The 26,492-nt window shown below is 50.3% G+C and overlaps 2 protein-coding genes across 2 annotated transcripts in view; both read right to left on the bottom strand.

Moving 5' to 3' along the window:
- The window catches only part of CDK5RAP2 (CDK5 regulatory subunit associated protein 2), a 212,462-nt gene that overhangs the window by 94,557 nt on the left and 91,413 nt on the right, over positions 1 to 26,492 (bottom strand). The gene's annotated exons all lie outside the window — the stretch shown is intronic.
- The window catches only part of MEGF9 (multiple EGF like domains 9), a 97,264-nt gene that overhangs the window by 8,012 nt on the left and 62,760 nt on the right, over positions 1 to 26,492 (bottom strand). The window contains exons 6-9 of the mRNA XM_068915355.1: positions 18,002 to 18,191; positions 6,806 to 6,945; positions 2,771 to 2,914; positions 1,549 to 1,821 (exon numbers count right to left, since the gene is read on the bottom strand). Coding sequence (XP_068771456.1) covers positions 1,549 to 1,821; positions 2,771 to 2,914; positions 6,806 to 6,945; positions 18,002 to 18,191 — 747 coding nt within the window. The remainder of the gene's footprint in view (positions 1 to 1,548; positions 1,822 to 2,770; positions 2,915 to 6,805; positions 6,946 to 18,001; positions 18,192 to 26,492) is intronic.

Below are 26,492 nucleotides of genomic sequence, written 5' to 3'. Positions count from 1 at the left end.
CTAGATGAGCACAAGTCCCAGTCCCTGTGAAAGAGGAGAGTATTCTCCCGAATCAGGAAGCAGCTATAACAATGTCATTAAAATAAAACAAGTGGTGAAAACTGCAAGCATACAAGTAAAGCTACGCATATGGATTTTGATGAAACAAAGTCATATAGTTCTTTGCTCAAAGACAGAGCTGTGCAGAGGGAGGAAATGGATGAACCAAAGCAAAAATGCCATTTCCAGCCCTGTATCTGTAAAGTTACAGCTAATGAGCATTCAGCTTTTTTGTATTGATCATCTCTCTGCACAAAGGAGGACTCTGTGATTACACCTCCAGAGAGCAGCATGGGAGTGAAAACCACATTAGCTCCTAGCGGAAGATCTGAATTAAATCTCTGTTGGTGACAAGGATGAATTTGGGCCCCGATACTTTCCTGAACTCTGGGTTCTCTTACCTAATACATAGCAATACCCGCAATGTTTCTATGCATGGAGCTGGAGATCCACCTTGTGGAACAACTTCCTGATAACCACTGAAGCGATAATGTATTTTCTCCCATTTTACTATGAATCAGCCTGCTCTGCATTAGACTCTCTAAGTGTCAGAGCTAGCTTGCATCTGAAAATCCTACATGTAATGTCTCAGATGTGGCTCGAAGACTGATGAGAGACTCCCAGAGCAGGTTCTGGTGCGGACTTGCTCCGTGAGTTTGGATCGCACCTCTCCGATTTTTAACTTTCCCATTTAGGAAGCAAAAATGAGAATACCTAAGTTTGTTTTGAGTAGTTGGTTATTGCTTGCGCAGTATAAGGAATGACATAAGTTACTAAAAACATCCCTTCTAGGGACCTAGACAGCGCTCTTGAACGGACTCGTCAATAAGCGCAACTCTCTGGGCACTAAAGAGAACAAATATACTAAGCAATGGAAATCTGAAAACCTACATTTAAATTTATAGCAAGTACTTTTTGTTTTTCAACTCATTCCCCAGAGCTGCCTGCCACAGTTTGGGAAGCAGGGTAGTTGCACAGATTTCAAGGCCAGAAGGCACCAACATGTTGTTATGGTCTGGTTTTGTTTCCTGTACCACAGGCCAGATGAATATAAAACCTGCATGTGCCAAGATGAAAAAGTTCTCTGAAAGAAAGGCTGTTTCCCAGGTACTTTCCTGTGTCAAGACAGTGGATTTCTTCGCCGTGCACTGCCTTGACCTGTATAAGAAACTGTCTGTCAAGAGGTATTCACCAAGGGCAAGCAGCACGTTAGAAGCATCACTGCTGCTCATTTCAATGTAGGCCACGCTCAGCTTCTGGTAAAAGAGGACAAAGCTTTACAAGTATAAGAAATTGCCTACGGGGAAGTCTTTCCTGAGCATCATCTCAAATTGGCCCTTTCAGAGGACTAAGTCTCTCTATTTACCTTGGCAGACTTTAAAGCTGCTTTACCTTGAACTGCAAAATACTCCTCGAACAATTAACAATATTCCCTCCCCAGCCTCCAGGCAGCTTGTGCCCATCTGATCCGCACAGCAAGCCCTGACACTGGTTCGAGGAGCGCTTTACCTTTCTTGGTGCAGTTGGTTCCCTCGGGGTCCCTGCTGTAGCCCTCCTGACACTCCTCGCAATGAAACCCGGCGGTGTGGTACAGGCAGCCGATGCATTCCCCGCTGTCCGGCTTGCACACCCTGGGTGACTGGGCTGGGTCCACGTTCCCGTTGCATTTGCATCTCACGCAGATGCTGTCAGAGTTGTAGTAGCCGTTGTCACACTGGTTGCAGTTGGGGCCCACGTATCCAGTTTTGCATTTGTCACATGTTGGGGCAGCGTCACCAGGTCCTAAACAACACAGGAAACACAACGGGTACCTGCCATAGCCCCTCGCAGAGAAAAACCCAGCGCAGGATTTGCTCTGTGGAACCTGACCATCAGTCAGTACGACAAAATCAGCTGCCACAGGGTATTAACCAAGCTAAAAGATTAATCTGAAAGTATAGATTTTTAGACTGCAGTATTTTCCATTTATAGGGAAAAAAGGGTTGGAGGCTTCCAATTCCTAGTACCAGCATCACAGAGCATGCTTAGCACGTTGCTAGGCAAAGGGATTATTACTCCAGAACATTTCCATCTCAAACGGCCAGTTTCAGCAAACAGCTGCAACTATATCAGGGACGTCAGCAACCTACAAAAACTTTATGGACTATATGAAGCCAGAGGAGGCTCAACTGCAAAACTGATTGAGAGATTATCAAAAAAATTTTGCATGTGTTTATTCCAGATACAGCTTCTCCTCCTGATTATATCAAAATATAGCTGGAAGATGGGATGGATCCCTGTTCGAGCCCTGTGCAGATGGTCAGAGCAGGGCTCACAGAGTCATGAAAGGCTACACGAAGCTGACGGGCATCTCCCAAATCTCTCCTGGTTGCCACAAGCCCAGCTGGGCGGCCTGCAGTCCAGCACTTCTCTTTGCAAAACTTTTGCAAAGGTCCCAGATCTGCCTCAGCAAGCGGCCACAGCCTTTAGCGAGCCGCTTCTGCTGCTCCTCGCTGCACGTCTCCTCTCACCGGTGCCAACGTACGCACCAGTAAAACACTGCAAATGCATGATATGCTCCTTGGGGCATGCGTTGCTTCCAGTAAGATGCCCCAGTGCCCATGAAAGGGAGATTCACAGACTATAAATCAGCTCGCTAGGATGACCCACTCTGAATAGAATTTATTTTTGAAATGCATTGAAAAGAGCTACTTTAATTAGGTGAAGAATCAAACCAAAACGAAAGCCTTACTTATTTGGCAGGTGCCGGTAGATGCTACAGTTGAACACGGGCAGTGACGGCAGGCCGGGCCAGGACGGGCGCTGCTGTAGAAGCCCTCTTTGCACTGCTCGCAGTGCTCTCCCTTGGTGTTTTCCTGGCAAGCCAGGCAGGCGCCTAGGGAAGGGGACACAGAGCACAAGCAGTCCGTTCGGCAGCAGTAACTGGGAGCAGAACATTTGGAGCGAGAATATACCTGCAGTGCTCTCAATTAGCAGAGTTCACAGGCGATTTTGGATACCCCTCCGGCTAAGACACAGCGCTGGCACCAGTCCTGGCCTCCCTCTTATGACCTCCTGATGCTCGCTCCCCCCACCTCCCCTTGCACATGTAACATGAAAAAGTAGGTAGCCTCAGCAGCGATACTCATAGCTCATCGCTTTAAAAGGTCTGCGCAGGGAAATACACATTATCAACATTAAACTGTCCTCAAATAGAAGCGCTCTAGTTCGTATTTGTGCTGGTGAAAGGGGATCCTGATGCTTCAGATCCCCCACCCAAGGAGGGTTCCCTCCAGTTTATGCGTTTGAAACATCGACGGTGAGCAGGCAGGATGATGGACTGAACCCCACAGGGATCACCCCGAGGGCGCGCAGGCAAGTCCCGGTTCCTCCCCTGAATCGGTCCTAGCAGCGCAGAGCATGTCGCCGAAGCGGCCACCTCCGCTCCGTTGCACGGAGGCTTCCCACCGCGCTATGCTGCAGCTTTGGCCCCTCCGCCAGAGCAAGACTGAACAGTTTTCAAAACAAAGGGACAGCAGCGCTCCTTCCAAAAGGCAGACAGCGCAGTTGGGGCAGTAGCTAATGACCACACTAGCACACGCACAGAAGAAATACTCTTTGTCCCTTTTTGTGGGCAACCTACTCCTACACCACAGATCTGGTGCTCAGGGGAAAGTAAATGCCACCATGCTGCTCTGGGGGCAGATGGCTCCATCCCACACAGCATGGCTCCATCGCAGCAGGGACATTTGCTGCAGGCAGAGGCCAGCGGCCATTACTGACCTTCCTGGAGAAAGAGAGGAGAAATGAGGGTTCACGTGAGCCACATGCCCTTCCTAGGGAAGCCCCTGAATCAAAACATTGACGGGCTGTGTCTTAGCAGAGGCTGAGTCCTGATGGCCCTCTAAATTGCGTTTTGATATTATTGTGAACAAAAAAAGAAAAATCTTCCCAGTCCTAAAAACGCAGCCTCTACCAAAAGCTCATCCATCAGGAGGAACATGCTGCAATTCAGCCGCCTTCTCATCGAGGTGGCGGTGACCTGAGGGAAGCTTATATGATTACGTCCCAAGTACACGACTCTGAAAAAGCAACAGCCACCTTATAACACACCAGGGTGGCACAGAGCAGTTTATTTACTGCACCTGTAAGCCCAGACAGGAGATTCGCAGAGCTAAGCCAGCAGTGCTACGGGGGCATGAAAAAGTCTCATCCCCACATTAACCACACGTATAAAATCCTGAACTGGGTTAACGGTGAGACTGTTAAATAAACGCAGCAAATCTCCTTATTAATGCCAGAACAGGCGGAGCACCAGGCACATCGCACACACCGCACAGCTCCCACTTGTCTCTTCACAGCGGTACCTGCAGCTGAACAAGCCTGGCACGTCCTTGCGGCCGAGCCTCGCGTCAGCAGAAGACAGAAAACCCTGGTGGCAGCAGCCGCTTTTAGGAAGCTGCTGGTTCACCCGTGCGGAGGGTGACCGAGGACACGTGCACGGCTTCAGCTCCTATGCGCCGTTTGCCCTTCCTCAGCAGCCCATCAGACACGAGCTGGTGGCTTCGGGGCAGAGACGTCTGTGTTTCAGGGCAAAATTATCCTCTGGCCTCTGTTTCTCAAACTGCAAGCCTCGATCAGCTACTTTGCCGCGAGGCCCCGCACTGACCTGCTCGGGGAGAGCCAACGTGCCTGCTCGGCACTAAGGCTCTCCTGAACCGTGCTCTGCAGGCATTAATGGCAGTATAAATCTGGAATCACACCTGCGCTTTTCTGTGCGGTCTTGATCACCTCAGGACCAATGTCTCTCCCATCAGTGGAAATTGCTTGCATCTCTCTACCCCAGCCCTGCAAAATGGCTGCATTTCCAGTGAGTCAGCAAGTCGCTCGGCGATGCACAGCAGGCTCCGGGCTTTAATCAGGTATCACTGTGAAAGCCTTAATAATTAATAGCGCTTCCCATCCCGATAACGCCCTCGGGAACGATGAAACCCAGCTAGGCAGACGCGACCGCGCTTACTGCACGGATGCGACGCAGGGTACGAGGGCGCCAGGGCCACGTCGGAGGAAGCACCGTCGCCTGGGCAGCTCTGGCTGCCCACTTTCCAGCCCAGTAACTTTAATTATTCCTCCGGGCCGTACCTACAGTTAAGGGAGGCCGTGCAGAGACGGGCACGAAGCCGCCAGAGGGAGCCCGAAGTACAGTATTAACGCGAAAGAAACCTTGACAGTTTGACAAAGACGGCACACAGTCGGCACCAACCTGGAGAGGTCACACAAAGTGCAGTCTCTAGATCAGGCTGAGCGCGCTGTGCCACTGATTAGACATCGGATCTAATTGTTATGGATTGTTCTCTGGGGTTTGGGGGGGGTTTCTTTTTTTCTTTTTTTTTTTTTTTGGCAGCAACAAAGCAGATGGAGGGAAAGGGTGAGGGGGGGGGGGAAGAAAAAAAAAAAGGGATTTTTCTCAAATCAACAATAGGTCATTAACCAGAAAGGGGTTCGTTTTGCGATGCTGCAGCCAGCGCTGGAGGGTCTCAGCAGAAGGGCTGCCTGAACGGCCCCATCACGGAGACAAGGTCTTGGCTGGTATTTTATCGAGGGAGGAAGACGGAGGGAAAAAAGGGAAGAGCAGATTATCTTACACCTTCACAAAAACCCACACACCCAGCTCCAAATCAACAAAGCAGTTGCTGTGCACATAGCTTCAGGCACAATCTCATCTCCTTCGAGATTAGTGGGAAATAAGCACAAACTTCAAGTGCAGCCCAAGAATAAATGCAGTAATTCATCCTCAAGGAGTGCAGTTTTGGTGTCTGCTGCTTCCCCAGATGTCCACAGAATCATACTCTGCCGGGCAGGACCAGGGCATTCGCTGGGCAAAACATTTGCCGTGGCCCCTCGTGCCTTTGTTGCAAACGCACGGGCAGCGAAGGAGCATACGCTAGCGCACAAGTTGCCCAGAAATACCTTATGGGATTAGCTCTGCCTCTTTTCCAGGCATGAAAATAATCTGCAATTTTTTTTGAAATTATTACATCTTTCTAAGCTCCTGGATAAAATATTACTGAATTGCATTTCATCCTCTACGCTTTGATGAGAATTTCAATTTTAAATTGTTGCTAAGTGGGGATGGGCCAGATAGTCACCTAACATTGCTCCTCTGGGGTTTCTCCCATCAGCGGAGACGGGAAAGCAGTCTGGTTTTCTCCCTGCCTTCCTGTGAACAAGGTGCAGGTGCTTCGACATTTGCACTCCATCAACATTTGTATGAGCGAAAACCAGTCGAAGGAATGTTCAAGGAATCAAATGAGGCAATTTCATAAAAAGTGGGGAACATTAATGAGGGACCGCAGGTTTTTCCCAGCACTGATCACGTTATCTGTGGCAATAAGTCACCTTACAGCTGCACCAGTACAGTATATGTTTCCAGGTAAACAGCCGTTAAACAAAAGCTCCTTCAGAGCCAGTGTTGCGTGTTTGTGGAAGTGCAGAGAACAATGGAGCACTGATTTCCAATAGCCACTGTAGGGTGAAGGCTCAGCGCTGCCGCCTGGCAAATCAATAATGAAGCCTTTACTGACTTTATTGAGAAGAGGACTAGCTCCAGCCTTACGCTGTTTTTTATCTTAAGGTTTGAAGGTAAAGATTTGGAGCACTCGAGGCATAAAGATGTGGATAAACAGGGTGAGAGCGGAGCTCTGCTGAAGGAAAATGGGAGAAACCAGAGACAGGGGAGACGGGCAGAGTTTGCCCCCACCAAGGTCACAAGCGGGGAGGCCGTTACCTGTTACCGCATCGCAGGTTTTGGACCGGTTATTGCACTGGCACGGCACGCAGGTGGTTTCGTTAAACCTGTAGTATCCATCACTGCACCGGTCACACTTCAGGTCCGTCACACCGACTTTGCATTGGCATTTCCCATCTCTGCACAGAGAAAAACAAACGATGAAATCAGAATGTGCTCTGCAGCATCCCAAGTCAAAAACCTACGGTCGCTGCTTTGGTCTCACTCTCCAGAGGAGGGAACTCCATGCAGAAACGTTTGCGGGGAGCGTGACGCGAAACACAGGCAACGATTTCCAAAAAGTGACGGGAAATTGTGGTGGCTGAGCCGCTGTCCCTCAAAAACCACTTACCCTCACAGCGTCCCCAGTTGGGTACCAGAAACTGTCAGTCACTTTTGAAAGCTGTGGCCCAAAGCCATCCCCATCTTCTAGCTCTTGGCAGCTACTCCCACCAGCCCTCTCCAGTTCCAGTTTCAGCAAGCATCTGCGGCGGTCACAGGACCCCGCAGGAGGCTCGGACACCCTCGATCACCACGCCTGAAAGATTAAAGAGCGCCCGCGTGGACAACCACCTCCCCTCTGGCGCAGCGCTGAGCGGCACCTTCCAATTTTTCGGGTGAGCGGATGATTTCTAGCCTGCCACCTGCTTTCCCGGCTGGCCAGGGCTCTCCGGAGAGCTGGCACAGCGGCTCAGGTGTCGCGGTCGGGTTTCATCTCGAGTAGGCTTTAGCCAGCCGGTACTCCCTCCGCTTTGCTTCGATGGTTGTATTTACCGCTTCCCACGCCAGCTCCTGGAAGAGGGGGCTGCCCGGTTGCCACGCCGTGTCCCCCCGGGCAAGCCCGCCTCGCTCCAGCCAACTTCTGCTACCCAGGAAGAGCAGGGAAAGACGGAGAGGGTTTTCCCTTCCCAGGCGGTTTCCGCTACCGCTAACCACAGACAGCAGCCAGTTTGCTTGGGCGCCGAGTCTGCCCACACCGAGGGTGGAGCTCTGCGCTGCTAAAACCACATGCACTCATGTTCGTTGACATGATCAAATACCTAGAGTCTATAAAAAGCCAAGGATGCCCTTGGTTTGCCATGCCAGTCTCCCTGTAGAGGCTTAGGAGCCTATCACTTTCCTAAGGAGCTTTAAACACGAGCAGAATTTAGGCCTAATTCTTAGAGAAATCACAAGGACGGCTGAAACGCTCTTTCCCATCAACGCTACCCTAGAAAATACCCTGCTTCCTCCGCCTGCGCTGCTACCCCTGCGACCAACCGGCCAGGGGAGACCGCGGCGAGACAGGCAGGGCGACGGCCCATCAGCTCACCCCTGGCAAGCATCCGCCACCCCAGCCTAACCTCACCTCCTTTTTTAATTCGGTATTTCCGTGTTCGGTGTGCCCGCACGACGACGAGCCGTTGCTCTGCGCCGCTCTTCCCGGGAAGAGCGAGCAAGGCACAATTCGCTTCTGCAAGCCCCTAGAAAAATCTGTTGATTAAAACTAATAGAGGCTGAGGCGCCAAGGGGCTTGATGCACTGTTTATGTGTTGCTTTTAATTAAAATGCAGTACTTCGCAATGTTTGGGGAAGAGATCACTTCTGTTAAAAATTAACGTAATTTAGTATTTCTATTGTTCGTTTGCTTTCCAAAGAGAGAGGAAATACTCAAAGGCACACCAAAATACAAAACGTAGCCGAAGAGGCTATACAATTAAATATGTTCAAAATATGAATGTCAGCCATATTTTAAGGACTGATTATGAGAAAGAGAAAAAAAAAATACAATGTTTCATTGCTCTCCAGACCATTATCAGGAATTGCAGCAGGCAGACGCAGAATTTGAAGGGATGCTGTTAAGCAGCTCAATATGCTTGACTCAAAAAAGCTTGTCACAAGACCTAACATTAATCAAAATGCTGTCACAGTGTTTAAAACTAGAGCAAACAAAAGTCGGTTTTTGTTTGCTTCTGACTACTACTGGCCAGCATGTGAAAGATGGAGCCGGCGACAGATATTCCTGTAAGCAGGAGATAGGCAGAGGTAAGAAGGGAAAAACGACTAATCCCGGTGTATTTGGAGCGGGTGCTCTTAGGGAGAGCGGATATTTCCAGAGTACCAACTCAGGTCACTACAAAAAGCCTCGGGTGAGGAATGCAATTCTGCCTGCAGCTAATATTTAGACTGAAGATTCATCTGCAGGGGATGTCCTACAAGCAGGAGTTTACAGGAGCTGGCATTAAGACTGTGCAACCCTCACCCTCCCAGGCTTCCTCCCTGGAGTCTGGGTGCTCTCAGTCAAGCTTTGATTTTAATGACACCCTCCTGCTCTTCCCGACTGGCATCCTTCCATCCAGACTCCCACTCTGATTTTTAAAAAAGAGGCTTATTTCCCCAGTGACTCTGCTAGAATTCAACGCAGCATTTTGGGGCAGCGTCCCTTGATTTTACTTGTTAGCTTAAAAATAACAGGAAAGCAACCTATTAAAAGAAAAAAAAAGATGGTTTTGGAAAGTTTGGTTTTAATGCCTCTCAAATAGACTTTTTCTCAACATGTTACATATGGCACAGAGCCAAGTTCTGCATGTGCAAGAATTAAATCACTCAGCAAATATAAAGCTTTGCCTGTGGTCACTGCTTCTATAGAATAAAGCCCTCTTACAACATCCCTTTTCATAGCTCCAGTCCAGTAAAGACTGTCAGACACTTTTTAAAGCAAAGGTCAATGATATAAATGCACTGAAACCACAAAAAAGTCCTGTTAACAGACCGATTGTGCCCATAAAAATCCAGAAACTTGAAAGAAAAGGCCCACAGTTTAATACTTGCACAGTGAGAACTTAACTGCATTTTGCGCATAAGCCAGGAATTTCTTTTTTGGGGGATGTAGGGGGAAGGGAGGGGGAAGGGAGGAGGGAAACATTTTGATGCAGCAGCATCAGTTGCTCAAACTCCATTTGTAGATGATTATTAACTCCACTGGAGCCAGCCAATTTTTAGCTCTGGTACAAGAACTGATGGAGGGATGTGTTGGGAGAAAAACAAACTTTGGGTAACAGAAGTCTGCTGCCAGCTTTGGTTTCTATTACATTTTACAAATATACTTACTTTAAAGACCCTGTAGGTAGAGTATAGCACCATCACGTCATCCATCAACTTTATATACGTTTCCTAATGATTAAAAAAAACAACAGCGAGAGAGGTCCTGGCAGAAGGACCAGGCAGCAATTAAGCAGCCCGCTGGGAGAGAGGCAGACCACGTGCAAGGCTCGGATCTGACTCTCAGATTCATCAAAACCTTTCGGCAGCGAGGGCTACAGGCCAGTTTGGGGACCCCAGAGGCGCAAAAGGAGCTCAGGCAGGACTTGCCCAGCACGACTCTGCCCTTGGGCTTCACTTGATGCCCTTGGAGGCACTTTCTCGCTGCCTCCAGCCAGCAGCCCGGGGCCAGACGGCACCCGCCAGCAGGCAGGAGCTGGCTGCCGGGCAGCGCGCCACGGCTGGGGCGCAGAGTCGGCCGCACACCAGCATTTCCCATGCAGTCCTTGGCAGGAGGAAGGGGTTTTCGGGATGTGCTGGGGAACAGCAAGGGACCACCATGGAGAAGAGAGGGCAGGAGAAGCAGAGGGGCATGAACGGGTGAGGAGACTGTTCCTAAGGGACGGGGAGGGATAAAGGAGTCAAACCCAAACTAGAGCCTCCGGTGCAAGGAAAAAAATAATAGCATTAAAATATCTGTCTGGTTGAGCCAGAGCACAATGTGCAGTTGCATCTGCAGAGCAATGCTATGGGTCTCCAGTCCTCCTCTGCAAAAACATGCTTAAGTTAGAGGGGACATGACAGACAAGATGGATGGGAAGCTGCAAGACCATAGCCTCAAGGGCTGTTTGGAGGCATGCTGTGCACGGTATAATGGTGTAACAGAAAACCCTTAGCAAGCTCTAATGGCCTATTTTCTTCTTTTCTTTCTTTTTTTTCTTCCAAGGAAGAAGGAAGGGAGAAATCCATTTTAGTGTTTCCCCAGCTGCCAGAAGAACCTGGATGCCCACCTGTCCTGTTAATGGCCAGAGCCAGCCAGAGCAGACCAAAATGGTACAGCACCAGGCTTTCCCCCCCACCCCCCCCATCCCCTTTTTGTACAAGATTGGCAGGATTTTGGTGCAGAGTAAGAAAAGGAGGGACATGGGAAAAAAAACATTTTGGCCAAAGGTGACTATTTTCATCAAACCTACTTGGATTCTGGAAGGACAACACCATCTGATCAGCGAGCAAGGAGAGCTCCCATGGACCCCGCACTGGAGCATACAGCGCGGATGGGCCACGCTAGGACTCCCCTGGCTTTGAAAGGGAGTTTTTACTGGGTATAAACTTTAACATTTAGCCTCATCACGTCGAAACAGAAAGCACAGGTACGCACACCTCATACTGCATCACACCATAGCACCTCCCGGGGTCATTTCTTTTAATAGGACCATGCACAGAAGAGACAGCGAGGGGGGCACTGCACTGAAAATGAGGAAAGCGAGGGCTATTCCCTGAACCCAGCGGGTATCTCAAGCTTCACCTGCCCGTGTGCCTTTCCCCTCGCAGCCACCACCTTGTCAATGGTGACTGTAAATCTCTTATTAAAGACGTGCACATCATTCATCAGAGCAGGGCCTGGAGGTGTTCCTGTAATATACACAATTAACAGCAATGACTGTGCTCCACATGAATGAGGAAAAATGCCTTACTGAACTCCGAACATCTGTAAAACAACCCTTATGAAAAGGTTTTGTCACATTTTGATGGAATAAGACAAAAGGATGCTGCAAAAGATTAGGAGGGTTTTAAAGAGCTGTCGCTAAAAATGGTACATTTTTCTAGAGAGCAAAACTCCTTTTGTACTGATTTTCTCTGATGTCTGACAGGATCCGGTAGCTGGGGGATAAGTCTCTATTACATTTTCTAGGCAAATTCAAACTGCCCATACAAAACTTACCATTTGAAAACTAAACGCTCCAAGACATTTTCAGGCAAAACCAGCACCATTAACACTCACCAACAGCAAACTGAGCCACACGAGAACCATCATAACCCGTGCACTGATTTTTTCTTTTTTTTCCCCTAGGCCCATTAATTTGAAGATTAACACGTGGGGAAATACAGAGCAGAAAAAGCCCGTAGCACACGGTTCGGTTTCATAACCTCACTCCCTCAGTCCCACTAAAGCCGCTAGAAGCCAAAACACTTTCGAAGAAGCATTAATTCAATAGCCCTTCCCGTTGGCCGGCGGGAGAAGCCCTACGCCCATGACGCCGTCCCAGTAAGAGCTCCTTTTGTGGAGGGCAGAAGAAGCCCGGCTTTATTGCCGCAAACATTGGGCCATTGTGCGATGCATTCCTCGCTTTGTGCCAGGGGACAAAATCTGTTTATATGGCATCCCTCGATGGAGCTGGGATACTTCGCAGCTCTGAAAGGCCATTCTGCAAATGTCAAAGGGCCACCACCGTTGCTGGCCGGCGCAGCCGCCTCCGCAGCCCCCTCTCCCCCACTGCAGGGCCAGAGCACCACTGGAGCCCGCTTCCCGGAGCATCCCTTGGGGGTGACGGCGAGACGGGGCACCAGGGCTGGACCGCCTGACTGCCACCCTCGGGGAAGGGCAGAGGACCGCGACCTTCAGCAGCACCGTGCCAGCTGAAACCAGCTCCCCAAAAAATCCGAATGCAGCCACAAGAGCTTAAAAAGTCATCCCCAAATCTTTGGAGAGCAGTCAGTGTTTTAGCAGAGTGACAGGTCTACAAGAGACAACATAGGAACGGTGAAGCCTGTTGGATGAAAAAAAAAAAAAATCAGCAAAATAACAGGATTTCTGAGAAGCCATAATTATTACAGGGGAGATGATAACTGCCTCCCTCTGACTGCTGCTGTGCCCAGGCACTCGCTCGCTCCCGTGGGCAAGCGGGTACCGAGGAAGGCAGCTACAACGTTGACCTGCTTGCAGGGGAAGAGAGGTGGAGAGCTAATCGGCCATAAAGGATAGGAGAGGATAAAACAGAAGAGATTTTTAGATAATTAAAGCATGCAGAAAAGTATGCTCTAATAGGGTATTTGACTGTTTTGTGATGTCCACATACAACAATTCCCGCTACAAAAACATGCTGTCCTCTGCAGAGCGATGCTGGCAAGGCACTGCTTGGAGGTAATGAACCACCATTTGTGCTCAACCAACCTGTGAAAGTGAGCACGGTCTTTTTAAAACAGTGAAAAAAGTTTTTTCTTTTAAAGAAGTCCTGGAGGAGTTGGGGTGCCAAGGCCTGATCTCCTAAGGTCAGCAGGGCCCAGTGCGATTTACTGGACTGCTAAAACAGAGCAGGGTGGAAATACAGCTCCCACCCAGAAAAGAGAGATTTCAAGAGTGTAATGACAGTCTGTAATGACACAAAATGAAAGTCTTCTGGATGCAAAATGAGAACTCCTTCCCCCAAATAACCTTCACTAGTCAGGAAGGCAGAAGGAACATGGGCCATCTCTCATCTACAGTCACCACCTTGAGCACCCAGGGGACCCTTGCTGCCCAGGCTGGGGAAGCCCCAAGAAAAGGTTGACCTTCATGTATCTGCGCTTTCCAACTAACAGAAATCCCCCAAATGCTGCACGACACGGTGCTCAAGGTGGGTCGGGTCTCTGACCTGCCCTGGACCGTTCCCAATGCCACCAGGACTGATGCTCCCGACTACCTTTTTCCTCCTGACCTCTTCCCTTCTCATCCCATCCAAACAGCTCTGCATATCCAGACTGCGGCTCTCCCTACCCAGCTCCTTCAGAGATCGCAGCCCTCACTCCAAGACGGTAACCAAGGTTCTTGGCTGGCCCTGCTGACCGTGCTCTCACCAGCAAGGCTCTGGCAACGAGGGTCACGAGATCAGCCTCCCACAAAGAAGGCATACATGGGACCAGGACTGCCCCGCTAACAGCGTCCCCCTTTCAGACGCGCAGCATCCTCTGCTTCAGGGGACAGAGTAACGTATAAATGCTCTCAGGGACGCTCTGCTTTAATTCTTTTTAATATGAACCCAAGGCATGAGAGCCCCTTGAGGGCGCAAAACATCTCTGAATTAACACTTTGGCATTCATATGCATGCGCTACCACTTATTTCTTAAATGGAAATGAGTGACTAGACACCTCCCTAACATGACTTAGGCCGGGCCCGCGGCGCGAACCGTGCACAAGCCACGGTTAGACGCTGCAGAAGCGTCTCCCAAGTCAGCAGCAAGGAAAGGCTGCTCAGTCAGCAGAGGAACCGAGCGCTGTACGCTTCGACAGGGCGTTTCGCCGCAGGACACGAACCAAAACTACCGACACCTCCAAGCAGCACCTCGGAGCTTCAGTTCCCTACCGCCCTTCTCCTTAAGGGGAAACTGAGGCCCCGGCGGATGGCGCAACTTAACCAACTGAATTCATATTCCCCGCTTTACCACAGATCTGCTTCCGTTAGCAACAAAGACAGCATATTACATATTTAATACAGGGCTACTTTTTTTAAGGGAACTGAAGAAAATCCATCCCAGTTGAGACGGTTAACCCGGGTTGGCTAGACCACGCGACAGTCTTCAAAAAACCCCACGGCGGCTGCCGTTCGCCGCTCGCTCACCAGCTAAGCCAAAGCGATCGGCAGAAGCGGAAAGGTGCATCGCCTCGTTCGGGGCACCGGGGCGAGCGAGTTTAACGCAGGGGACGCAGCGGCTGCACGCGAACGGGGCATCGAGCAGGTGCGCGCAGGCAAATTATTTCCACATAAGACGCAGGCTTAAACGGCCAGCTCCCCTCACGAGCTTCTTATTTTGGCACAAGGTTGCTGGAGCTGGATGCGCGGCAGGAGAAGGGTTACCACGAGAACAAACCCGAGCTTCATCCCTTCGCTCTCGCGCTGCATCTCCCCGGGAGAGCGCCGCGCCGCGATGCCCCGGGGTGGCCAGGTGCAGATGCAGAGCTCGAGCAGAGGACCCTGCTCACAAAAACAGCAAAAAAAAAAAAGAAAAAGGAAAAAGGAAAAACCAAAACAAAAAAACAAGCTTGCCAGCTGCAGCCTGTGCACCCCGGCACGTGAGTCACAGCCCTCATGTTTCCACTCGGCCGTGACCTTGGCCAAGTCACTCCCTACCTCACTTCTTACTCCTCCCTTCCTCTCTGGACTATGAACATGTCCAATCCAGTTATCTGTAGTAGACCTCTATATGGTGTAAACCAAACCTGGTTTCATCCGAGGTTTCCAGGCTTTACTGCAACGCAGACAACATACTGCCCCGTTCCAAAATTTTTCAGCCCCCTCCGCCCAGGCCGACCGGACCCGGCAGGCGGCTGCAGCCGAGCGCGATCCAGCACCGCGGCGAGCCGACGTTTGAGCTAAGCACGGGTTTTCATCGAGCGAAAGTCACCCAAACTAGCCGAGTCAGAAAACGGCAAAGCCATCTGCCATCCCGGAGGGGACACTGCGTTGATCTCCCCAGACAATCAAGTCCAAAAAAAAAAGAGAGAGGGAGGGAGAGAGACCTTTGATTAGTGGCTGCGGAGCCCATTCACAGTGACAGCATGTCAGGTCAATGTTCACTCCAAGAATCAACTCTCTGCCTCAGGAAAGGGATTTTTTTTTTTTTTATGAAGTTTTTATTCGATGGTCTGCATTTGAGGTCTAGTTACTAATCAGTGTGTTTGGCTGGTCAGACGGCGCACTGATACAGAGTTCGCTTCGAAATATCACTAATAATCATTATACGGTGGTGCTTTAAAAAGCAGCTTTTACAAAAGCCTGTGCAAGCTGGCGGCAGTGCATCAGGCACGCTTTGTCTGCCCCGAGAGCTCAGCCCTCAGGCAGGCTGTCCCTCAAATCAGCCACTGTCCAAACCGGTCCGAGTCCAAAATTATGCTACTGTTTTATTCAGAGACTTTTCTGAATAGCGATCATTTTTTTTCCCTCAAGCCAGCACGCGGGAATTAAGTTGTGCAAGTAAATGTTTGGATGGTGCTTAAAAAAAAAAAAAAAAGTGGCTCAAGGTATTTTTAATGTAAACAAAATAGAAATTGTTTGCTGGCGTTGGGCAATACTCACATGCCTCATCTCCAGCGGGGATCGCATGCTGCTGGGCGCTGCGAGCCCTCAAGGCGAGATGCGTTCCTCACCCTGAAGATCATCCCATCGTCCCCTCTGCTCCTGCAAGGTTCGCTCTGGCGTCTGCCCTGTTCGAGTTACCAGTCCCCGCGCCAGACTTCTAGCTACTTATTATTTCTTTAAACTCTATATATTTTCCTTTCAACTCACTTTTTTTTTTTTAAATGCTGTTTTTGACCAGTCTCTACTGCAGCAGGAACAGCAACAAAGATCTACTAAGATTGCACCAGCCCAGCGTGGCACGCCGGCCCTGGACCCCGCTCCTCGCCCATCCCGGCACAGGTAGCGGGCAGACAGGTCTAGCGCGGTCCTCGTGCGACCTGAAGCCACCCCGCTCTAACGCCGTCGAAACGACAAGTGTACTTGCCCCGCTGGATTTCACTTCCCACTTCCTTTCTCGCACATGCCGCAAGGCATGAGGAGGCCCATCTGCCTCTCTCATAGCAATACCGATGCCCCCGGTTCTGCAACACAGACAACTGACCTACTTTTTCCTCCCTCTTTAAATACCTAGAGGTCATTTCAGTCTGCGGCAAAACCCATTGCGCGCGGAATAGAAATAAAGAGCAGCTCTCTGTTAGCCCCGTTCCCCTTTGCTCCTCCTGCCCAAACCTTTCTCCAAATTTTGCTGTGCGCTCCCTCTTCCAAATGCCTGATGATCTGTAACTTCCGGCTTCCTCTGGGCTGTAAAAAGGTGGAAGAGGAAAAGCTAAAGAGGTCCTTTCCCGTTTTCAGGGTCTGTATCCACACAGGCCCACTGGGTGCAATTTGAGTAGACCGATTCCACTTGGATCTCCTTCACGACTCGGAGCCTCTCACCGGAAGTCTCCAGAGATATTTCTTGGCTCGTTCCACACAGTAAGGTGTGGGGAGACATCGTTTCTCCAGCTCTCTCCAATGATGCAGGGTTAGTCCATTCTGCTAACCCAGGCACGCCGGGAGTCCCTCTCCCCACTCCCGACCCTCAAAGATTAAAATTCGCCCAATCTGCCTTTCCGGCCTTTTGATTAGATCTGACCAAACGCAGATTTTCTAGTCTCTGGCAAGTTCTGATGCTTCCAGGCATTTTATTCTGTACCTGAAACAACCACAAAAAAAGGCAAGGGAAAAGCTCTACGCTTGCCACCCCCAAGAATCACCTTCGCCAACAGCAGGGCCACCCTGGTCAACGAAAGCCTCGCTTTTAAGCTCTGATCTTTAATAGGTTATGGCATCAAAAAAACCCCAACAAATAAACAGAAAGGAAGGCCATTAACGCAGGGCTTGGGTTTGTCTGTTTGTTTGTTTGCTCTTTCAGAGAAAACTAAGTAAAACGGTCACAAACAGCATGCCCCTGCAGAACGCGTTAATTCGACGCAGCCGCCGTTTTGGCAGGCGTTCAACACCCGGCGAGCCTGGACCCAGCCCTAAAAGGGGACGAGACCGACCCCGGCTCAAGGAAGTCAGTGATGGGAAGGGGACCGCGTTCGTCACGGGATCGCTCAGCAGCATCAGCTACGGCCGCTTTCTCGACGCAGACAAGGAGAGGGCTGAGGCGGGTCAAACACCCGGCGAGGCAGGAGCCCGACGCTGCCGTCGGGCGACCGCTCCTTCCCCGATGCTCGGCAAAGGCAAACCACAAAAGCTCCGCCTGCCTCCGATGCAACGGCTATCCCTTCGGAAAAAAAAAAACCCCATGCCCCCCGTGGCCTCCACATCCCGCCTGAAAGCCCGAAGGAAATCCCGTCCGATAGGGACTAATGGACGCACCAGGCATTAACGGGGAGCTGCTTACGAACAGCTCAGAAATGAGAGTCAACTCCCTTGGGGGCTGCTAGGTCTTTTGCCACAACTACGGATATTTTTATAATCCGGCTCTTGAAAGAGAGGAAGAACATGCTTCACGAATTTTTCTATCTTTCTATCAGGACAGCTTCCTTCCTGCTTTTTTTTTTTTTTTTTTTGGGGGGGGGGGGGGGAGGCTTTCTTTTTAAATACCAGCGCCAGATGACAAGACGCGTTCTTGCCCGCTCGGCGTGCCCAAGCCCAGAAACGCGCCCGAAGCGCGAGGCCCCGCGGTACTCACGTGTCGCAGCGGGAGCCGAGGGAGCCGGCGGGGCTGCAGCCGCAGGGCCGGCACAGCTCGCTGCTCCCGTGGCGCTGGTAGCCCTCGGCGCAGCTCTCGCACCGCGGCCCCGCGTAGCCCGGGCGGCAGGCGCAGCGCCCCGTCGCCGCGTCGCACTCGCTGCCGGCCGCGCTGCAGTTGCACGGAGAGCCTGCAAGAGGAAAACCGAGGTGAAACTCCCGGGCTGCGCTGCGCAGCGTTGCCGCCCCAAGCGTGCTTGCTTTAAAATACGGAAATGATAAAGAAAAAAACAAAAAAAAGAGGGTCGGGAATAGCCTGGGCTTTGCAGCCCCGTAGCTCTTCGCCTCTCCCTCCAGAAGAGAGCTGGAAGGTTACGGGCACAACTCCATACGTCCTGCTGCGCTCCTCGTCGTCAGCTCCTGGGGTCGTGTAACTAGACAAATACCAACCTGTAATACCAAGATAAAAACAGCAACAGGTGGCAAAATTGCAAGGTGTTGAGCTTTTTTTTTTTTTTTCCTAAATCTTCCGATCAAGCTTCCCAGTTATGAATTTCCAGGCCCCACACGCGTTATTTCCGATAACGCTTTAAAGAAGCGAACGTACAGAAGCAGAGCAATCTCTCCCCAGCAATTTGTGTCTGACGCGAGTTTAATCTCCATTTGCTTCCTTGCAAAACGTTTGGTGCCTCAATAATTGAACGTATTTTTCTGCCAAGGGCTGACTTATAAACAAGGGTTATTTTCAGAAATAGCACGTAAATCCTCAGGGGCTGTAGGCAACTGCTGTTATATAATATTCACAGGGAAAAGGCAGTACTCGGGGCACAACATGGACAGGGCAGGAAGACAGGCCCCCATCCCCAGAAAACCTGAACAAAGCTCCAGTCATTTCAAGAGGACCCAATGCTAATGCTCTACTTCAGCACCAGCATTTAACATTATTTAACATTTATATTGCGTGCTTGTGCCCCAATCCAACAATGCTTTTCTGTTCCAGAAATGATTTAAGCAGGTGCCTGGACGGAAGCACATTTAAAACCCAGTGGCTGAATAAAGATTAATTTATTAATATGTATAAGTAATCTGCTGAAATTGGACGTCACAGAATCATAGAAACACAGAATGGTTGAGGTTGGAAGGGACCTCTGGAGGTCATCTAGTCCCACCTCCCTGCTCACTGCAGCAGGGCAGAAAGTGGGAGAAAGGCAAATTATAGGGCATTAAATGAACATAACATAATTTAGATCAAAAAGGAATGAAAGAGTCCCCTTCTTCCCAAAAAGGGACTATGTAGATGCAGTAGGAACTCTCTAACCAACATATATCCAGAGAAGGACATCTTGCTATTAAACATCATTTGGTGCTTTTACTTTTTGTCTTTGTTTTTCTCTGACACAAATCAGAGCAGTGTGCATCAGTTGCACACTTGACCTCCATGGAAGTCAACTTATTTTGTTCTTACACACCTGTAAAATTTCAGCCTGAATTGGGCCTCAATTTTCTTCAATGTAAACCAGTAAACAGGAGAAATACCTAGAGATTTGTAATTATCCACTCTAGCATCCACTCCACATAGTAAACCAAATTCCCATCTCAATCATCCCCGCGGAACCCTACTGATCCGGCCACGTGGGCTTCTAGCAACGCACACTCGTTGCGGGAAAGCGGCATCTGCTTTTTAGTTTTTAAAACAAGCATCCGAACAAATTTACATTCATTCGGTGCAATTAGTCCCGTGAGTCTCAATTTAAGAAAAAGCATTATAGCGATGCTAACAGTGATCCTGAGTGCTCAGAGGCCAGGTCTGGCTGGCAGCAGCAATGTGCTGCTCAGTGCAGAGTAGACCTTCATGCTTTGCAAGCATAATGGCATCACTCATCGCCGGCTGCCTGTCTGCAAGCTCAGCCGGGAAGATGCAAACTCCTCGGGCTGGGAAGAGACGGGCGCGAGGGCTCAAATTCCCATTTGAAACACCACCATCCAGCTAACGTGTGTGACAGGTATGAAAGGGGACCACCCATATGGGTGAGCAAGCGGCTTGCACGGGTAGCGGAGCTCATCCGGTGAAGTGGCACTGCCAGACACCGGGCACGGCACCAGGGAAGTGGAAGAACCTCATCCGCCCCCGAAATCTGAAAGCCCTTCGGTGCCATACAGCCATGCTGCGGCAGGTGAGCTAACCTCGGTTTGAGGCCGTGCTTGCACTAGGGAGAAAGGGAGCCATGCCCCCAAATATACTGCACTGACGGCACGAGAAGAAAGGATTTGGGGCTAATCTCAAAAATAAAACACCGTACCTTCAGAGAAAACTAGCCGTGGCAAGGAAGAAAACAAAAAGTCATAAACAAGGGGCTGCATACACAGGCAAAGGCCTTGCATTTCTTTCATCCTTTATCGGAGAACCTAAATTGCCCGTCCAAAAGCTTCTGGCCGTGGCCAAACCAAGCTGCGATTCATGGGGGACATGGTCATCACTCGCAGGAGCCCAACATGCGTGGGTCCAGCCCAAACGGCGCATCGGAGAGAGGTAAAAGCCCAGCAGCCCCGCTGGAAAAAGCGGCCGACTTTGGGTTGATCTCGGCAATGCCGCAGTTCTTCCCCGTGCTTTGCTGCTTGCAGGGCTTTCCCTGTTGAAATGCCATGAAGTCGGCTCAAAAAGCGGAGGCGGCGAGGGTTCGGACAGCCAAACGCAACGCTGAGCACACACGCACCCCGCGCTCTGCGTACCCGGCCGAGCAAGAAATACCGCAATAATCCAAAATAACCCAGGCAAAAGGAGCTTTTTGTTGCCAGGCTGGTAGAGCCGCAGCTCGGCAGCAAGGGCGGAGGCTATTTCTGTGCCTGTTCAACAGGCACGCTGCGCCGAGAGGCGGCAGGAGCTGTGGCGCAGCCTATTTCGGCTCCCGTTTGGGGAACCGAAGCAGTCAGGAAGCCTGTAAAATTTCACCCCAGCGCCCTACCGCTGCGCGGACACAGCGGAGATCTCCCAAAAGGTTCATCTCCCTCCCCGCCGCCCCGGCACGGCTCGCGCCTCCGTCTCGCCAAGATGCCCTAAAGCCCCTTTGGCCGGGAAGCGGGATGCAACCCGACATCAGCTTTGATATCCGCTGGCTGGTTTGGCATCGGAGGCTTGACATGATGATGCACCAGACTATACAGACCTGAGGCTTAACTGGAAAAACACTTTGTTGTCCTCATAGCAGGGCTGGGCTCGAGAAAGCGAGAATATTCCACAGCCAGAAAAGGAAAGCAATAACGGAGCATCCACCTTAGACGCCCGGGAATACATCAAAGAAGATGAGGACTAGAGAAAAAGCTTCGGGAACATTATCCTGGCTTCCAGCCAGACCCCGGGTATTCAGAGCCTTTATTTCATTTTGTCAAGCAAGTGTTTTGCTTTTGAAGGTAACCTTCAAAAATACCTTACCAGGAGGTTTTCTAAATTTTAAAGAGTGAACAAGGGTGAAAGAGCCCAGAGCATCAAAGCAATGGTCTTGGTGCTGGGAGAAGGGGAGCCCGGCAGGAGCTGCCCGGTACGGGGATGCTCAGCCTCAGCTCTGAGGTCTCGTATTTAGGTTGGGATAATGCCAAGGCGATGCCCTCTCAGGGCTCAGCACCGGCCTGGGCTCCCCGGCTTGCTATAGCCACTTCCCCTCCCCCTGCCTCAGTTTCCCCATCCACTGCACCGAGCAGAGGGGACCGCTCAGCTCCATCCCATAGCGTGAACGAGCAGCAATGGGAATAAAATCCACCCAGCTGAGATCCCCCCTCCGCAGGTAAATTCACGCCTAAAACATTGCCGTTAATAAGCTTCTCAAAACTAATTTAGAGGGATACGGGGTCGGACCGCAGGCTCCTCCGCCGGGTGCTGACCCCGACTCGACTCTGCACTGTTAAAGAGTCGACTCAGCCCCATGCCTGTTTCCCCAGCTGTAAAACATCAAGTTTTCCTTCATTCCTTCCTCAGAAAGCATCCCACTACAGCTCAAAACACTTATAACTGATAAAAACCAACACCTTTGCTCATAAAGGTGTTGTCAGGCTTTAATTAATTAACAGCCCAATGACATTTGGAAATCCCTGAATAGAAGGCACTACACAAGGGCATATCACTAACACGTTACTCCTTCAACCAAAAAAGGCAACAGGCTGCTTTTGTGAGCAGCATTTTAACTTTCCCTTTTCATTACTGGCTCTTTAGAGGAAGGGGGAGTAAAAGAAAGGGTTTGCGACATGCGAGAGGAAGGGACCTGCTGCTTAGGGTACTGCTGGCAGGAAAACACAGATTTAATAAGCGATTTCAGCTTGCTCCAACCCTGAATTAAGTAATTATTATGCAACAGTGACAAGTTACTAATAAACCGGAGAACAGTTGTTACTCCTATTTTTTATTATATTGGATACATGCCATTCACACAATCACAGAATGGTTGCGGTTGGAAGGGACATCTGGAGATCATCTAGTCCCACCTCCCTGCTCAAGCAGGGTCCTCTAGAGCACATTGCCCAGGATTGCTCCCAGATGGCTTTTGAATATCTCCAGGGAAGGAGACTCCACCACCTCTCTGGGCAGCCTGTGCCAGTGCTCAGTCACCCTCACAGCAAAGAAGTTTTTCCTCATGTTCGGACAGAACTTCCCAAGTTTCACCTTGTGCCTGTTGCCTCTCATCCTATCGCTGGGCACCACGGAGAAGAGCCAGGCACCATCCTCTTGACACCCTCCCTTCAGATACTTCTACACATTGATCAGATCCCCCTGCCTCAGTCTTCCCTTCTCCACACTGAACAGGTCCAGCTCCTTCAGCCTTTCCTCATAGTAGAGATGCTCCAGTCCCTTCATCATCTTAGCAGCCCTTTGATGGACTCGCTCCGGGAGTGCCATGTCTCTCTTGTACTGGGGAGCCCAGAACTGGACACAGCACTCCAGGTGAGGCCTCCCCAGGGCTGAGGAGAGGGGCAGGATCACCTCCGCCAACCAGTCAGCAACACTCTGCCTAATGCACCCCAGCAGACCATTGGCCTTCTTGGCCACAAGGGCACACTGCTGGCTCATGCTTAACTTGTTGTCCACCAGGACTCCCAGGTCCTTCTCGGCAGAGTTGCTTTCTAGCAGGTCAACCTCCAGCCTGTACTGGTGCATGGGGTTATTCCTGCCTAGGTGCAGGACCCTGCACTTGCCTTTGTTGAATTTCAGGAGGTTCCTCTCCGCCCAGCTCTCCAGCCTGTTCAGGTCCCTCTGAATGGCAGCACAGTCTTCTGGTGTGTCAGCCACTCCCCCCAGTTTAGTATCCTCAGCAAACTTGCTGAGGGTGCACTCTGTCCCTTCCTCCAGGTCACTGATGAATGCATGGAACAAGACTGGACCCAGGACTGACCCCTGGGGGACATCACTAGCTACAGGCCTCCAACTTGACTCTGCGCCATTCACCACAACCCTCTGAGCTCGGCCATCCAGCCAGTTCTCAGTGCACCTCACCGTCTGCTCCTCCAGCCCACAATTCCTGAGCCTGCCTAGGAGCATTGTATGGGAGACAGTTTCGCAAGTCTTGCTGAAGTCGAGGTGGACAACATCCACTGCTCTCCTCTCATCTACCCAGCCAGTAGTCGCATCACAGACGGCTATCAGGTTGGTTAAGCACGATTTCCCTTTGGTGAATCTATGCTGACTACTCCTGATTACCTTGTCCTCCACATGCTTAGAGATGGCCTCCAGGATGAGCTGTTCTATCAGCTTTCCAGGGATGGAGGTGAGGCTGACTGGCCTGTAGCTCCCTGGGTTCCCTTCCCATTGTTGGAAGACTATAAAAAGTTCCACTTAGCAGCACCACTACAATTAAGAAACTGCAAAGATTTTCAGGTCTGCCATTTTCTTTGTTGTTAGGATACTCAGTAAGAGCATCTCCATGCTGCGGCAGCCAGCTCGGCCCAGGCAAACGTGTCCGGGTGGGAGTTTTGCTTTCAACAAGAGATCTTAAGCATGCTAACAGCACAGCCCGCACTTCACTGAAAATGGCTCGTTCGAGAATGAAAACAAATTTCTCGAATTATTTTTTGACATTCTTTCACACTTGCAACTTTTAAGGTCTTTGTGCACACAGATGCGTTTTTCTCCATCCAAGTCACTCGATGAGCAAATAATTTAAAGTGGCTGAAAAAATTTACAAATGGCAAAAAGAACAGATCACTATGAAACATGTGAAGATGTCCATTTAAGAAACATATTTGCTGGGGACATTCTGAAAGAGCTTAAATCCTGAACAAAATCATCTGCTCATTGGGAGCTGATATCTAAAGTCTGAAATGCTCCTTTTTTTATTAGAAGACTATGCAGCAGGAAAAGAAAGCTGCGAGATATCAGGGATGATATTTATTGTCCAGTCCCTAAAACCGTCCCAGGGAAACAGCCATTTCTGTTCTCTGGACTAGCTGAAGGGGAAAAACCTTCACCAGGAGGTACCATAGGAGTAGTTTTGGGGACTGGGACCACCACATGCCACTTGCGGTGGTTCACCCTCCGCCACAGCAGCACCGGGACCCAACGTGCAGCGCACCGGGGCGACCTTCTGCAGCGCGGTGCCGGGGGGCTGGCTGGGAAGCCAAGAGGCTGGTGAGAGCTGTGCAAACCCAGAGCCCAGCACCAACCTCACCCCTCCAATGCCCCAGCACCTGCAGAAGGAGAAATCCTGTTGGGTTTAAAATAGGGGTGAAATAGGATTGGGGCATTTCTTGGCAGAGATAAAGCCAGATGCACCTCAGTCCCTCCCTTGCATGCACACAGCTCAGCGGGCAGCCCAAGCGCTGCAGGCAGTCACTTTTTGACTACCGAACGCTTGGGTTTACAGCAACGTAGTCTCACTTTACACTGGTGAGAAAGTTCAAAACGGCACTAACCGAGGTGCCATTCATTTGCATGGCAAGGATCAAGCTAGTGCATTTGCCGCACGCGACAGCATCCTGTCGCTGGAAAGGCTCTTTTTTAGTATTCATTTACTGCACGTTCTCCACGCTTCGAGTTCAAGCCCTACCTTCTCTCCCCTTACTTCTCTTCCTCATCCCCCTCCAGGCATGATTTCTGACAACACACGAATAAAAGGATCAGGCAGCAGGTTTAAAAACCTATCCGTGTCTTCCTTTCCTCTTGTAATTAAATTGTGGAACTCAATCGTCAGGGGATGTTTTCGAAGCCAAAAACACATGCGGCTCAAAGACAGACTGCATAAGCTCGAGGAGGATAGGTCCGTTGGTAACTATTAAACACAGCGATCAGGTTGAAACTTCCTGCTCGCAAAGCCCCGAACGGCTGGCTGCAGCAGCTACGGACAGCGTCTGTCTGCCTGTGCCTGGCCTTAGCTATTCCCTGAGCATCTTCTGCCAGCCAGTCCTGGAAAGGGGGCACGAGGCTTTGCCGCGACCCAGCCTGGCAGCTTGGATCATCTCGCCATCTGCACTGCTCGGTGGCATTTCTGCTCCAGTCCTCCCCCTGCACACACACACACATCTTCCTGGGGGGGGGAAGAGACAAACACTATTTCCATTGGGGATTTTTCCTTATTATAGCCAAAGACACAGCTGTGCTACAGCGCTGTTCCTTCCCCCTCACCTCTGAACAGGCTCTTTTTCTTACCTTCCTAGAAGATATTTAATCCCCTTAATATGAGTTGCTGGTGTGCTAAACCTCCCGCTAGGGAAGGGGACACGAGTCAGGATGGTGCCGTCCCAGCACGAGATCCAGGATAACAAGAGCAGCTGTGAACCTCAGAAATGTTGAGGTTCATTAGAAGAGAAGGTCCTATTTAACCCAGTGCTTCTAGATGTATTCACTGAGCTCCCGCCTTTCCCTTCCACGTCTCCAGCACCATTTCCATTTGGGTCTCACCCTGGACTTGCAGCATTCAGCTTTGAAACTCAGCATAGCCAGGTGCTACCAAACAGATATAGTGAACTCAAAGGGCAGGGCCTGCTTATTCCTAGGAGTAGTCATGTTTATTCCTTTTCCTTCCAGCACGAAGATGCTCCTGCCTCCAACCGTTCCAGGTGACATGCCTTTACTCAGCCCAAACATCTGCGGCAAGTTAGCAGGCATCAGCTTGATCCATAATAGCTGCCTAGGCTACTAGCTTGCAGCAAACACGAAATGATATAAGCTATTTTAGCTCTCTTTCACAGCAAGCTGAGCTAACTGATATTATCTAACATCTGCCATGGTCTAAGAGCGTCTGCAAGGATGGTATGAATGATTAGCTGATGCACTGTAACTTCTTTAAGAGGGAGAGGCATGCAGCCAAATTCTGGGATTCACATGCATCTAACTGACACTCAGTACAAAATAATAGTCAGATCTTTTGCATTATAAAGGCGCATTAAGGTGCTTAGGCCTGTAATTTACTGTCACTTGAGTCTACAATGCAATGCCCAAATGGTAGAAGAAGGATCTCTGAGTACCAAAGGGGGGGGGGGGGGAAATCTATATCTATAAGAGTCTTCTGCTG

Source organism: Struthio camelus, chromosome 20 (genome assembly GCF_040807025.1).
Source record: "Struthio camelus isolate bStrCam1 chromosome 20, bStrCam1.hap1, whole genome shotgun sequence".
NCBI classification, from domain to species: Eukaryota; Metazoa; Chordata; class Aves; order Struthioniformes; family Struthionidae; genus Struthio; species Struthio camelus.
Note: the sequence above shows the minus strand (reverse complement) of the source record. Positions and strands in the feature narration are given on the sequence as shown.